The following is a 14,060-nucleotide window of genomic DNA, read 5'->3' as shown; positions in this document are numbered from 1 at the left end:
TCGGTTACAGAAGTCAACAAATGAGAGTGCCTGGGGACACGCAGGGCCTGGGTTAGCCTCCACATCACCCAGGAACAGAGGAGGAGTAGGATGAGGGTACAGCTAAGGCTATCAAAACTGGTCATCCAGTGCGTTGGGGACAGATAATAAAAGGAGCAGATTTCTGGCCGTGGTAGAATAGATTCAGGGAATAATGTACAAACGGGTATGGTGGGGTGCGGGTACAGTGGAGGTAAACCCAGGCACCGAGTTATAAGAGAGGTTGCATCTCTGGACGGGCTAGTTATGCTGGGTGAGGTCACCGCATGTGTGGGAGGTGGGAAAAAGGAGGTGTCTGAGGCATGTTGAGTGGGACTAGGGGCTCCGCAGTAAACTAAAACAATGATAACTATCCTACACAACAGTGTACAAGGCATATTGACATTTGAGAGAGACATAAAGCAATCACAGGTGTTGATTGGGAGAGCTAGCTAAGGCAATAACGGGTAAGACAACAACAGCTAATCAGCTAAGACAACAACAACAGGTAAAATGGCGATGAATGGGCAGAGAGGGTCGATTAACTACACACAGGGCCTGAGTTCGAGGCTGGGGCCGACAGATATACAAAAAATAAACAAAATGGAGTACCGTTATTTATGAACAGTCCGGCAGGCATCAGCTATGTAGCCAAGTGATCATAGGGTCCAGTGAACAGCAATAGATGGAACAGGGAAGCCGCGGGGTAGTCGTTACTATGCTACCACGCGGAGACACTGCGTTTAGCAGGGATTACAGCCTTGTGTCTTCTTGGGTATGACGCTACAAGCTTGGCACACCTGTATTTGGGTTTGAGTTTCTCCCATTCTTCTCTGCAGATCCTCTCAAGCTCTGTCAGGTTGGGTGGGGAGCGTCGCTGCACTGCTATTTTCATCTCTCCAGAGATGTTTGATCAGGTTCAAGTCCAGGCTCTGTCTGGGCCACTCAAGGACATTCAGAGACTTGTCCCGAAGCCACTCCTGTGTTGTCTTGGCTGTGTGCTTAGGGTCGAGGTCCAGCGTGCTCTGGAGCAGGTTTTCATCAAGGACGTTCATCTTTGCGTCGATCCAGTCTTCTAGTCCCTGCCACTGAAAAACACCCCCTCAGCATGATGCTGCCACCACCATGCTTCACCATAGGAATGGTGCCAGGTTTCTTCCAGACGTGACGCTTGGCATTCAGGCCAAAGAGTAGAATCTTGGTTTCATCAGACCAGAAAATCTTGTTTCTCATGGTCTGAGAGTCTTTAGATGCCTTTTGACAAACTCTAATGTGCATTTTACTGAGGAGTGCCTTCCATCTGGCCACTCTACCATAAAGCCTGATTGGTGTAGGGCTACAGAGATGGTTGTTGTTCTGGAAGGTTATCCCATCTCCACAGAGGAACTCTAGAGCTCTGTCAGAGTGACCATCAGGTTCCTGGTCACCTCCCTGACCAAAGCCCTTTCCCCTGATTGATCAGTTTGGCCGGGTTATCAGCTCTAGGAAGAGTCTTGGTGGTTCCAAACTTACATTTAGGAATGCTGGAGGCCACTGTGTTCTTGGGGACCTTCAATGCTTCAGATTTTTTTTGGTACACTTCCCCTGATCTGTGCATCGACAAAATCCTGTCTCGGAGCTCTACGGACAATTCCTTAAACCTCATCGACCTTATATAGACAGGTTTGTACCTTTCCAAATCATGTCCAATCAATTGAAATTTTCACAGGTTGACTCCAATCAAGTTGTAGAAACATCTCAAAGATGATCAATAGAAACAGGATGCACCTGAATCTTATGGCAAATGGTCTGAATACTTATGTAAATAAGGTGTTTTTTTGCAAACATTAAAAAAAAAACTGTTTGTAAATATTTCTAAAAACTCTTTATTCGCTTTGTCATTGTGAGGTATTGTGTATACATTGCTGAGGAATTTAAAAAAAAAATATCATTTTGGAATAAAGCGGTTGGGGCTGGGTTATTATAAGCAATTGCAGGTGGGTGCGTATGAACAAACAGCTGACCCGTGCACCACTAGACAATTGCCTGTTTCAACTGATCACTTCCTTTCCCGCCAGAGTTGCCATATAGGCGGGTTCCATAAAATTGGTCGCGGGTTTTTGGACCCCTTCTAGGTTACACCGCGGCCGCCATGGCATTTCAAAAAATGTATTTCAATTTGATCTGCTGCTGCTGACTGTCCGGCAGTTTCTTATTGAGTGAGTGAGGAGGGCCGAAGCCTTGAAGCCTTTAATAAGCCATGGCCGCAGAGGTCCGGAGGGGTGTGGTGTTAAGAGAGCGCTACAGCAGGCAGCTGAAGACAGAAGCACGCTTGCACGTCGTGAAAACGTTTGACCAGTTGTAGGTTTTATTTGATGTATTTATCTATGCAAGTCAGTTAAGAACTATTTCTTATTTACAATGGCGGCCTACCAAAAGGCCTCCTGCGGGGATGGGGGCTGGGATTCAAAATAAAAAAAATATTGGACAAAACACACATTACGACAAGAGAGACACCACAACACTACATAAAAAGAGACCTAAGACAACAACATAACATGGTAGCAACACAACATGACAGCAGCACAAACATTATTGGGCGCAGACAACAGCACAAAGGGCAACAAGGTTGAGACAACAATACATCACGCGAAGGTAAGTTATTTAGATTGACATTATGGAGACACCTATTTCCATAAACATAATCAAGAAATAATGCTGACAATACTGGAATACAAATGTAAGCGCATTAGATGAATTCGGTCGGAGGTGATTTGCATTCTAATGTCGAATTTACTTATGGAAAATCGTATCAAGCGATGGGTTTTACGCATGCTCTGTTCTAGAGTTGCGCAAGTGGACATTTGAAATGGAAGTTATGGAACTCCCTCGCATGCTTCTGTTGTGGAGAAAAGTCCACAATGAAACTGACATTAAATGTGGAGTATGATACATGTGCGTTAGAGCACTCACGTCTGTCATCTTGAAGTGCTTTGAAAGGCTGGTCATGGCTCACATCAACACCATTATCCAAGAAACCCTAGACCCACTCCAATTTGCATACTGCCCTAACAGATCCACATATGATACAACCTCTATTGCACTTCACACTGCCCTTTCCCACCTGGACAAAAGGAACACCTATGTGAGAATGCTATTCATTGACTACAGCTCAGCGTTCAACACCATAGTGCCCTCAAAGCTCATCACTAAGCTAAGGACCCTGGGACTAAACACATCCCTCTGCAACAGGATCCTGGACTTCCTGACAGGCCGCCCCCAGATGGTAAGGGTCAGTAACAACACATCCACAACGCTGATCCTCAACCCCCTCAGGGGTGCATGCTCAGTCCCTGCCTGTACTCCCTGTTCACACATGACTGCACGGCCAGGCACGACTCCAACACCATTAAATTTGCTGATGACACAGCTGTCTCATCGTGATCGGTGATCAGGCTGATCACCGATCACGATGAGACAGCCTACAGGGAGGGAGGTCTCCCTCGATGTGATCAAGACAATGGAGATGATTGTGGACTACAGGAAAAGGAGGACCGAGCACCCCCCCCCCCCCCCCCATTCTCATCAACAGGGCTGTAGTGGAGCAGGTTGAGTGCTTCAAGTTCCTTGGTGCCTAGATCACCAACAAACTAACATGGTCCAAGCACACCAAGACAGTCGTGAAGAGGGCACGACAAAACCTATTCCCCCTCAGGAGACTGAAAAGATTTGGCAGGGGTCTTCAGATCCTCAAAAGGTTCTACAGCTGCACCATCGAGAGCATCCTGACTGGTTGTATCAGTGCCTGATATGGTAATTGCTCGGCCTCCGACCGCAAGGCACTACAGAGGGTAGTGCGTACGGCCCAGTACATCACTGGGGCCAAGCTTCCTGCCATCCAGGACCTCTATACTAGGCGTGTCAGAAGAAGGCCCTAAAAATTGTCAAAGACTCCAGCCACCCTAGTCATAGACTGTTCTCTCTGCTACCGCATGACAAGCGGTACCGGAGAGCCAAGTCTAGGTCCAAGAGGCTTCTAAACAGCTTCTACCCCCAAGCCATAGGACTCCTGAACATCTAATCAAATGGCTACCCAGACTATTTGCATTTCCCCACCCCACCTCTTTTACGCTGTCACTTTAATAACTCTACCTACATGTACATATTACCTCGATACCTCGAATAACCGGTGCCCCTGCACATTAACTCTGTACCTGTACCCCCTGTACATAGCCTCTCTATTGTTATTTTACTGCCACTCTTTAGTCATTTGTTTCTTTTATTTCTTATTCTTACTTTTTGTAGGTATTTTTTATTTATTGCATTGTTGGTTAAGGGTTAAGGGCTTGTAAGTAAGCATTTCACGGTAAGGTCTACACCTGTTGTGTTCTGCGCATGTGACAAATACAATTTGATTTGATTTTGATATGTTGGCCTACAAGTAGCCTAGCCTATTAATTTATATGCTAATGTAGCCTTATCCTACCATTTGTCACAATACATATGTTGACATGATGTCTATGCAAATCAATTTGTGCCAATTATTAATGGCTATGTTTGTTTAGTTAATACAATTGTAAGTTTTCACTTGTGATCATGGTCACAGCTCTATCGCAATTGCCAGCTTGTTATTAGAATGCATTAGATTGACGGTAAAACAAAACAAAAATGTTCAAGAATATTCAGTTCATATCCATATTATTAATATTTGTTCAGTGATTGAAATTCCAGCAACAAAAGCAATGTTACCTGTAAAATTGATGTAGTTATGTACATGCCAAAAGGGATTTATTTATAATAACATCATTCAAACGAGTTCATTTTCCATCAATGCATGTCGATTTATCTGGCGAGTTTAATAAAGGCGAGTTATATTTTGTCTTGCAACATATTCAAATGAATGTATTATGTCACGCTAGCTCGCAATAATATTATTTTGATGGAAAACTGAATTTTGATCATTTCGTCGTTACAAGTTAAGTAGATATTAATTCTTAATTCGCTGTATTATGATATGGAAAGGGGGTTAATTAGGTTTAATGTGTCAAACTCCTCTATTACTGTGAGAAAAGGGCTAGTTTTCAGGGCTTGTTGGTGGGTTTTGTATGGACAATACACCATTTTTTTACCAGACCTGGCAACCTCGTTTCCCGCTAATTTTATCTTCCGGATTTAAGCAAAGCACAGCAGCATGGCAGCAGATAGCACATTGTGTAATGGCCAAGAAACGGCCTCCATGAACGGAGAGCCAGCTTTCAAGCGACATCGGGAGAGTGGACAGGTCGAGTCCCTGCGGATTCCGAAGGAACCTCGGAATAAAGTAACCGTGGTTCTCGGTGCGCAATGGGGAGACGAGGGAAAGGGGAAAGTGGTTGACCTGCTAGCGCTGGACGCGGATTTAGTATGCAGGTGTCAGGTACGTAGCTACTCAAACTAGCTAGCAAACAAGGCATTTTGAACTTGACAAAAGTACGCCATTCATTCTGCTGCGTTGGCTAGGCAAAACCAATAGTAGTTAGTGTATATAATATTTAGGAAATGTGCTTACTAGATAACTTTAGCTATTTAGCAACTTATCATGCGAACGTTAGCATTGCTAGCTAGTTAAGCATGTTATCTGGTGGTAGTGGGTAACAACCCACGACAACAAATGGGTTATCTAGCTACAGTAACGGGTGGGTATAGTTTGTGGAACGTTCCAATCGGAATCTGTTCCAAACACTTCGTAAATAATAAGGTTGCCAACAAACAACGCATATAAAGTTGTATAGCGGGCAGAATAAGATACCGGGTAGGGAGTGGCCAATTTTGTTACGTTTTTCACTCACCACGTTTTATTCCGAAAAATGACTCCTCACTCTGGTAGCCTATGGACAAACTTTAAGTGTAAGTTACGTGGTGAGTTGATGCCTATTCGGCAGCTATTTAACTAGGTGAATTTATCATCTTACTTTGTATGTGCTGTTTGTTGGCATCCTTGTTATTTAAGTTTTGGACAGATTCCTGTTGGAAAGTTCCAAAAATTATACCCACCCTCATTCGACTAGTTTTGACTGGTGAGTAATAAACCGTTATCTCCTGTTAACTACACAAACACGTGTCCGTATTTTGTACTAAACTGAAGTTTTATAGCTGTTGAAACAAAGCTTTACCAGTTAACGGGTAGTTACTTATTCACATTTGGCTGTGCTCAGTGATGTAGTTGTAAAAAAAAAAGGGGGGGGGGGAAAGTGAAAACTTATCAAATGTTGCCAGTTAACTGGTACTTACACGTTCGTTCACTGTGTTAGTTCACTGTGTTCGTTCACTGCGGGCTGTACTCACTTTCTGTTCCTTCTCTTGTTGTTCATGTAAATGTTGTCTCTTTCAGGGAGGCAACAACGCAGGCCACACAGTGGTGGTGGACTCTGTGGAGTATGACTTCCACTTGCTGCCCAGTGGAGTGCTCAACAAGAAGGCTGTCTCATTTATTGGTGGGTTGACCCTCTCTTACATTTCAGCCTCGACAATGTTTTCATTGGTTTGGTTTCCTATTCAAACCATCCATAACTGAACTGCTCATCCACAGGGAACGGGGTTGTGATACACCTGCCTGGCCTCTTCGAGGAGGCTGAAAAGAACCTGCAGAAAGGCAACGGTGAGTATTGGCAATTGAAGAGGCCTACAGGAAAGATGATGGAGATAAAAAGGTGAAGGAAGTGGATTCCACTGATAACACTTTGTTTTTGATAACAGCTATTTGTTTTTGTCATTGTCCAGGACTGCAAGGATGGGAGAAGCGGTTAAAGATATCTGACCGTGCACACATTGGTAAGACATGGCTGTTTGTTTTACAAATCTTTGGTTTAGTGTCTTGCAATTCTATGAATTTATGATATATATTTTTTTGCGTTATCTGCTCTTAGTGTTCAACTTCCACCAAGCTGTTGATGGGATCCAGGAACAACAGAGACAGCTACAGGCAGGAAAGAAGTGCGTGGGTTTTATTGTATGAAGAAGTGATGGTGACTCTGTGTTCATAAAGCGTCTCCGATTAGGAGTGCTTATCTGAGACTCTTTGAAGACGACGCCCTGTTCCTCATTTTACTGTGTGGTGAAAGTGGTTGTAGCAACAACAACAAAAAATGGAAGTCATGGTAGCCTTTTAGGGCTACTGCAAAGGCAGTGTTCATTATTGCTGTGGCATTCCTGAATGTCCATTCTTCTGTTTTTGATTGTTTTCCAGTTTGGGAACCACCAAAAAGGGCATTGGACCTGCCTATTCTTCCAAAGCTGCTCGCAATGGACTGCGAGTCTGTGACCTTGTGTCTGATTTCACTGTCTTTGCGGAGAAGTTAGTACCAAAATTATTGTTTGTAAGAATGCATGTAAGTTACCTGAAATACACTTTTGAACCTTAATGATTTTAATGATCAATAAAAAAAGTTGATGTTGATTGATATAGCTGATGGCCTTTTCTTTGTCCACAGGTTCCGTGTGTTAGCAGGGCAATTCCTGACTATGTACCCTGACCTAAATGTTGACATTGACAATGAGCTGCAACAACTGAAGGTGAAAAGAACAGTGCTTTAATGTCCTAATATACACTACCATTCAAAAGTTTGGGGTCACTTAGAAATGCCCATGTTTTTTAAAGAAAAGCAAAAAAAGTTGTCAATTTTTTAAATAACATCAAATTGATCAGAAATACAGGGTAGACATTGTTAACCTGTCTAGCGCAGGCGTTCTGCTAGCGGAACCCCTCGACAACATTCCGCTGAAAAGGCAGCGTGGGAAATTCGAACATATTTTTTTGATATGTAACTTTCACACATTAACAAGTCCAATACAGCAAATGAAAGATAAACATCTTGTTAATCTACCCATCGTGTCCGATTTCAAAAAGGCTTTACAGCGAACACACAACATATGATTATGTTAGTTTAGAGCCAAGTAAAAAAAAAAAAAAAACAGCAATTTTTCCAGCCAAAGTCACAAAAAGCAGAAATATAGATCAAATTAATCACTAACCTTTGATCTTCATCAGATGACATTCATAGGACATCATGTTACACAATACATGTATGTTTTGTTCGATAATGTGCATATTTATATCCAAAAATCTCAGTTTACATTGGCGTGTTACTTGCAGTAATGTTTTGATTCTGAAACATCTGGTGTTTTTGCAGATAGCCACAGAAATCCCAGAAATACTCATAAAACATTGATAAAATATACAGGTGTTATTCACAGAATTAAAGAGACTTCTCCTTAATGCAACCGCTGTGTCAGATTTCAAAAAAACTTTACGGAAAAAGCATAATCTGAGTACGGCGCTCAGAGCCCAATCCAGCCAAAGAAATATCCGCCATGTTGGAGTCAACAGAAGTTAGAAATAACGTGATAAATATTCACATACCTTTGATCTTTATCAGAATGCACTCCCAGGAATCCAAGTAAGACAATAAATGACTGATTTGTTCCATAAAGTCCATAATTTATGTCCAAATAGCCACTAGTTGTTAGCGTGTTCAGCCCAGTAATCCATCTTCATGAGCACTACCTCCAGACAAAAACTTCAAAAGTTCCGTTACAGGTCGTAGAAACATATCAAAAGATGTATGGAATCAATCTTTAGGATGTTTTTAACATAAATCATCAATAATGTTCCAACCGGGAATTCCATTGTCTGTAGCAAAGCACTGGAACGAGAGCTAACTCTGTCGGTAGCGCGCGTCACGAGCCTGAGACACTCTGCCAGACCCATGACTCATTCAGCTCCCATTCCCCCCTCCTTTATAGCAGAAGCCTGAAACAAGTTTTGAAAGACGGTTGACATCTAGTGGAAGCCTTAGGAAGTGCAAATTAACCCCATAGACACTGTGTATTCGGTAGGCCAAGCTTTGAAAAACTACAAACCTCAGATTTCCCACTTCCTGGTTGGATTTTTCTCAGGTTTTCGCCTGCCATATGAGTTCTGTTATACTCACAGACATCATTCAAACAGTTTTAGAAACTTCAGAGTTTTTTTTTTATCCAATACTACTAATAATATGCATATATTAGCATCTGGGACAGAGTAGCAGGCAGTTGACTCTAGGCACGCATTTCATGCCAAAGTGAAAATGCTGCCCCCTATCCCAAACAGGTTAATGTTGTAAATGACTATTGTAACTGGAAATGTCTGATTTTTATGGAATATCTACGTAGGCATGCAGAGGCCCCTTATCAGCAACCATCACTCCTGTGTTCCAATGGCACGTTGTTAGCTAATCCAAGTTTATCAAAGGCTATTTGATCATTAGAAAACCCTTTTGCAATTATGTTAGCACAGCTGAAAACTGTTGTTCTGATTTAAAGAAGCAATAAAACTGGCCTTTACACTAGTTGAGTATCTGGATCATCAGCATTTGTGTGTTCGATTACAGGCGCAAAATAGCCATAAACAAAGACCTTTCTTCTGAAAATCGTCAGTCTATTTATTCTTGTTCTGAGAAATGAAGACTTCCATGTGAGAAATTGCCAAGAAACTGAAGATCTCGTACTACTCCCTTCACAGAAGAGCGCAAACTGGCTCTAACCAGAATAGAAAGAGGAGTGGGAGGCCCTGGTGCACAACTGAGCAAGAGGACAGGTACACTAGAGTGTCTAGTTTGAGAAACGGACGCCTCACAAGTCCTCAACTGGCAGCTTCATTAAATAGTACCAGTCTCAACGTCAACAGTGAAGATGCGACTCCGGGATGCTGGCCTTTCAGCTGTGCTAACATAATTGCAAAAGGGTTTTCTAATGATCAATTAGCCTTTTAAAATGATAAACTTGGATTAGCTAGCACAACGTGCCATTGCAACACAGGAGTGATGGTTGCTGATAATGGGCCTATGTAGATATTCCGTTAAAAAAATATTGGCTGTTTCCAGATACAATAGTCACTTATACATTAACAATGTCTACACTGTATTTCTGATCAATTTGATGTTATTTTAATGGACAAAAAAATGCTTTTCTTTCAAAAACAAGGACATTTCTAAGTGACCCCAAACTTTTGAAAGGTAGTGTGTGTGTATTATAGCTAGCTTCATTTAAAAACATCTTTGTTCTGAGCCATAATCACCTGCCCAGGTTGCAGTCAAATCAAATGTTAATGTGAAATGCTTACTTACAAGCCCTTAACCAACAATGCAGTTCAGAAAATATTGCTAAATAAACCAGAGTAAAAAGTAACATTAAGATTACATAACAATAACGAGGCATATACAGGGGGTACCGAGTCAATGTGCGGGTTAGTCAAGGTAATATGTAGGTAGGGGTAAAGTGACTATGCATAGATTAACAGCGAGAAGCAGCAGTGTAAAAACAAAGGAGGGGTGGGGGGTGTCAATGTAAATAGTCCGGTACCGCTTGCTGTGTGGTAGCAAAGAGAACAGTCTATGACTACGGTGGCTGGAGTCTTTGACAAAAATGTGTGCCTTCCTCTGACACCGCCTAGTGTATAGGTCCTGGATGGCAGGAAGCTTGGCCCCAGTGATGTATTGGTCTGTATGCACTACCCTCTGTAGCGCCTTACCATCGGATGCCGAGCAGTTGCCATACGAGGGGATGATGCAACTGGCAGGATGCTCTCGATGGTGCAGCTGTAGAACTTTTTGACGATCTGAGGATCCATGCCAAATATTTTCAGTCTCCTGAGGGGGGAGAAGGTGTTGTTGTGCCATCTTCACGACTGTCGTGGTGTGTTTGGACTATGGTAGTTTGTTGGTGATGTGGACATGACCCCTCCTTTTCCTGTAGTCCACAATCATCTCCTTTGTCTTGATCACATTGAGGGAGAGGTTGTTGTCCGGGCACCACACTGCCAGCTCTCTGACCTCCTGTTTAGTCCCAGGGCCCTTAGCTTAGTGATGGCTTTGTGGGCACTATGGTGTTGAATGCTGAGCTGTAGTCAATGAACAGCATTCTCACACAGGTGTTCCTTTTATCCAGGTGGGAAAGGGCAGTGTGGAGTGCGATTGAGATTGCGTCTGTGGATCGGTTTAGGTGGTATGCAAATTGGAGTGGGTCTAGGGTTTCTGGGATGATGGTGTTGATGTGAGCCATGACCAGCCTTTCAGAGCACTTCATGGCGACCAACGTGAGTTCTATGGGGCAGTAGTCATTTCGGAAGGTTACCTTTGCATTCTTGGTGACATGGACTATGGTGGTCTGCTTGAAACATGTAGGTATTAGCTTTGGTCAGGGAGATAGTTGCTGTGAGTACACACCCTGGTAATGCATAAAAGGAATTTAGCTCGTGTGGTAGGCTCGCGTCACTGGGAAGCTTGCGGCTGGGTTTCCCTTTGTAGTCCACAATAGTTTGCAAGCCCTGCCACATCTGGCGAGTGTCAGAGCCGGTGTAGTAGGATTCAATCTTAGTCCTCTATTGATGGTTTGCCTGTTTGATGGTTTGTATGAGGGCATAGCAGGATTTCTTTTAAGCGTCCGCATTAGTGTCCCGCTCCTTGAAAGTGGCAACTCTAGCCTTTAGCTCGGTACGGATGTTGCCTGTAATCCATGGCTTCTGGTTGGGATGTGTACTTACTGTCACTGTGGGGACGACGTCATCGATGCACTTATTAATGAAGCCAGTGACTGTGGTATACTCCTCAATGCCATTGGATGAATCCCGGAACATATTCCAGTCTGCTAGCAAAACAGTCCTGTAACGTCCGTGCCATCTGACCACTTTTGTATTGAGTGAGTCGCTGGTACTTCCTAGCTTTGCTTGTTAGCAGGAATCAAGAGGATATAATTATGGTCAGATTTGCCAAATTGAGGGAGAGCTTTGTATGCATCTGTGTGTGGAGTAAAGGTGGTCTAAAGTTTTTTTTAAGTAAAAAAAACAACATTTCGTGACACGTGACATGCTGGTAGAAATGAGGTAAACGGATTTAAGTTTGCCTGCGGATAATGTCCCTGGCCATTTGGAGCGCCGCTTCTGGATTAGTATTTTCTTGTCTGGTTAGGGATGCTAGTCCACTTATCTCTCGTTTGTGCCCAATGAATGTGATCCTGTTCTCTCTACAGGCAATTACTGTCTCAATTGAGCTGATTCCATGCAGAACAGCCCTTGATAGTCTTTCAGGGGGAGCTAGAAAACCTAAGATACTGAGATGTTTCTCTATGTAGGTGGTCACTGATTTTCCCTCTTTTCCAGGTGTATGCTGAGAAGTTGCGGCCCCTTGTCACCGATGGGGTGTACTTCATGCACAAGGCCCTCACTGGTCCCAGTAAGAAGATTCTGGTGGAGGGAGCCAATGCAGCCCTCTTGGATATTGACTTTGGTGAGAACAGAAGGGTTTGAGGGGAGTAAATTACTACTCTGCTATTTAGTGATGGCCATTGGAATATAATTTGAAGGAAATCAAATAATTTGTCTTTTTCAGGCACCTACCCGTTTGTGACATCCTCTAACTGCACTGCTGGGGGGGTGTGCACTGGCCTGGGTGTGCCCCCGTCCTATGTGGGGAGAGTGTATGGTGTGGTTAAGGCCTACACCACCCGTGTGGGTGTTGGAGCTTTCCCCACTGAGCAGGACAATGTGAGTGGATAGTGTTTGTGTTTTGCAGAATTGTCTTAAGTCATACAGTATGAATTTGTAGGGGTGTAAACTTACTGTCTAGGAACCGTCTCTTCTAGTACTTCATATTTACATTCAGTTTATAGTGAATCCCAGATCTGACTGCTGTGTTGATTGTGGTCCAGGAGGTTGGCAACTTGTTGCAGTCCAGAGGGAGGGAGTTTGGTGTGACGACGGGCCGGCGGCGCCGCTGTGGCTGGCTGGACTTGATCCTTGTCAGATACGCCCACATGGTCAACGGCTTCACTGCGTAAGGCTCGGTCTCTCCTCCTGCTTGTCCTTCTTGCTGGATGTGTTCCATACTGTATGCATTGTAATTATTGGATCACCGTGTTCAGTCTGTTGTACTTGTGTATGCCTCCACTATGTTCAGTTGCTGTCTATCTATTGCATAACCGTGTTTGACACCACTGTTTCTCTCCGACAGGATCGCTCTGACCAAGCTTGACGTCCTCGACACGCTGCCAGAGATCAAAGTGGGTGTGTCCTACACTGTTGATGACGAGCCCCTTCCCAGTTTTCCTGGTAAGTTTCTCCCTGTCTAGGGGGACTTATTTTATACAGTTGATCCGTTCACTTTACCCTTACACATTTGATTTGGCTTGCCCTGCATGCTGACTCCCATCTTATTACCTGTCTTTCCCTCTGTAGCCAATATGGACGTGCTGATGCGGGTGTCAGTGAAGTATGAGACGCTACCTGGATGGTGCTGCAGCACTGAGGATGTGCGGTGCTTTGAGGAGCTGCCCCCTCAGGCACAGAGCTACATCCGCTTCATCGAGGACTTCTTGCAAGTGCCAGGTTAGTCAAGAAACAAGTATTTATGGTGATTAAGCAGCCTTACTGAAAACCAACCTTGTTTTGATAATTGATGATATATTCACTGTGAATTTGATTTTATTTGCAGTGAAATGGGTTGGAGTTGGGAAATCCAGAGAAAGCATGATCAAGCTGTTCTGATCAGTTGGGGAACTGATATCTTTTGGGTTTCTTGCCATTACAACAGCTGCTTGGGAGAAGAATGATGATGAATACTTAGATGACTATAAACCTTGGGTTAAAGTCCCAAAGTCTGAAAAGAAAAAACTTCACCAGCAATGTTATTAGTGAAATGTATAACCTGCATTTTATAGCTTTCTTTTCTTCTGATATGACAACACAATATATTGACCATTATGTTCATCCTCCATATGTAATGGACAGACAGGTATTAAATCTTAAACAACTGTGGTAACCATACCAGGCTTTCATCAACCATTTCATTGAACTACATTTACATTTAAGTCATTTAGCAGACGCTCTTATCCAGAGCGACTTACAAATTGGGCATTACAACTAGTAATATATTTTTACTAGTAATGTTTTTACAACTGTTTTTTTTTATTTTTATTTTTTTACGAGATTTTAAAATGACTTCACCTTGCAGTTATTTTTTACACAATCTTTGCTTAAGGGTTGCGATACTAGG

The 14,060-nt window shown here is 43.1% G+C and overlaps 1 protein-coding gene across 1 annotated transcript; it reads left to right on the top strand.

Moving 5' to 3' along the window:
- Window positions 1–5,159: 5,159 nt before the first annotated feature.
- LOC120021193 (adenylosuccinate synthetase isozyme 2-like) lies at window positions 5,160–13,831 on the top strand. The gene is made up of 13 exons (XM_038964839.1): window positions 5,160–5,413; window positions 6,368–6,470; window positions 6,566–6,634; window positions 6,757–6,807; window positions 6,903–6,969; window positions 7,223–7,330; window positions 7,467–7,548; window positions 12,170–12,296; window positions 12,399–12,553; window positions 12,718–12,842; window positions 13,020–13,117; window positions 13,244–13,393; window positions 13,500–13,831. The coding sequence occupies exons 1-13, from the start codon at window positions 5,189–5,191 to the stop codon at window positions 13,550–13,552; spliced, it is 1,413 nt and encodes a 470-aa protein (XP_038820767.1). The 5' UTR covers window positions 5,160–5,188; the 3' UTR covers window positions 13,553–13,831.
- The last annotated feature ends 229 nt before the right edge of the window (window positions 13,832–14,060 follow it).

Source organism: Salvelinus namaycush, chromosome 26 (assembly GCF_016432855.1).
Source record: "Salvelinus namaycush isolate Seneca chromosome 26, SaNama_1.0, whole genome shotgun sequence".
Classification (NCBI taxonomy): Eukaryota; Metazoa; Chordata; class Actinopteri; order Salmoniformes; family Salmonidae; genus Salvelinus; species Salvelinus namaycush.
The sequence above is the reverse complement of the archived record's forward strand: the minus strand, read 5'-3'. Positions and strand labels throughout refer to the sequence as shown.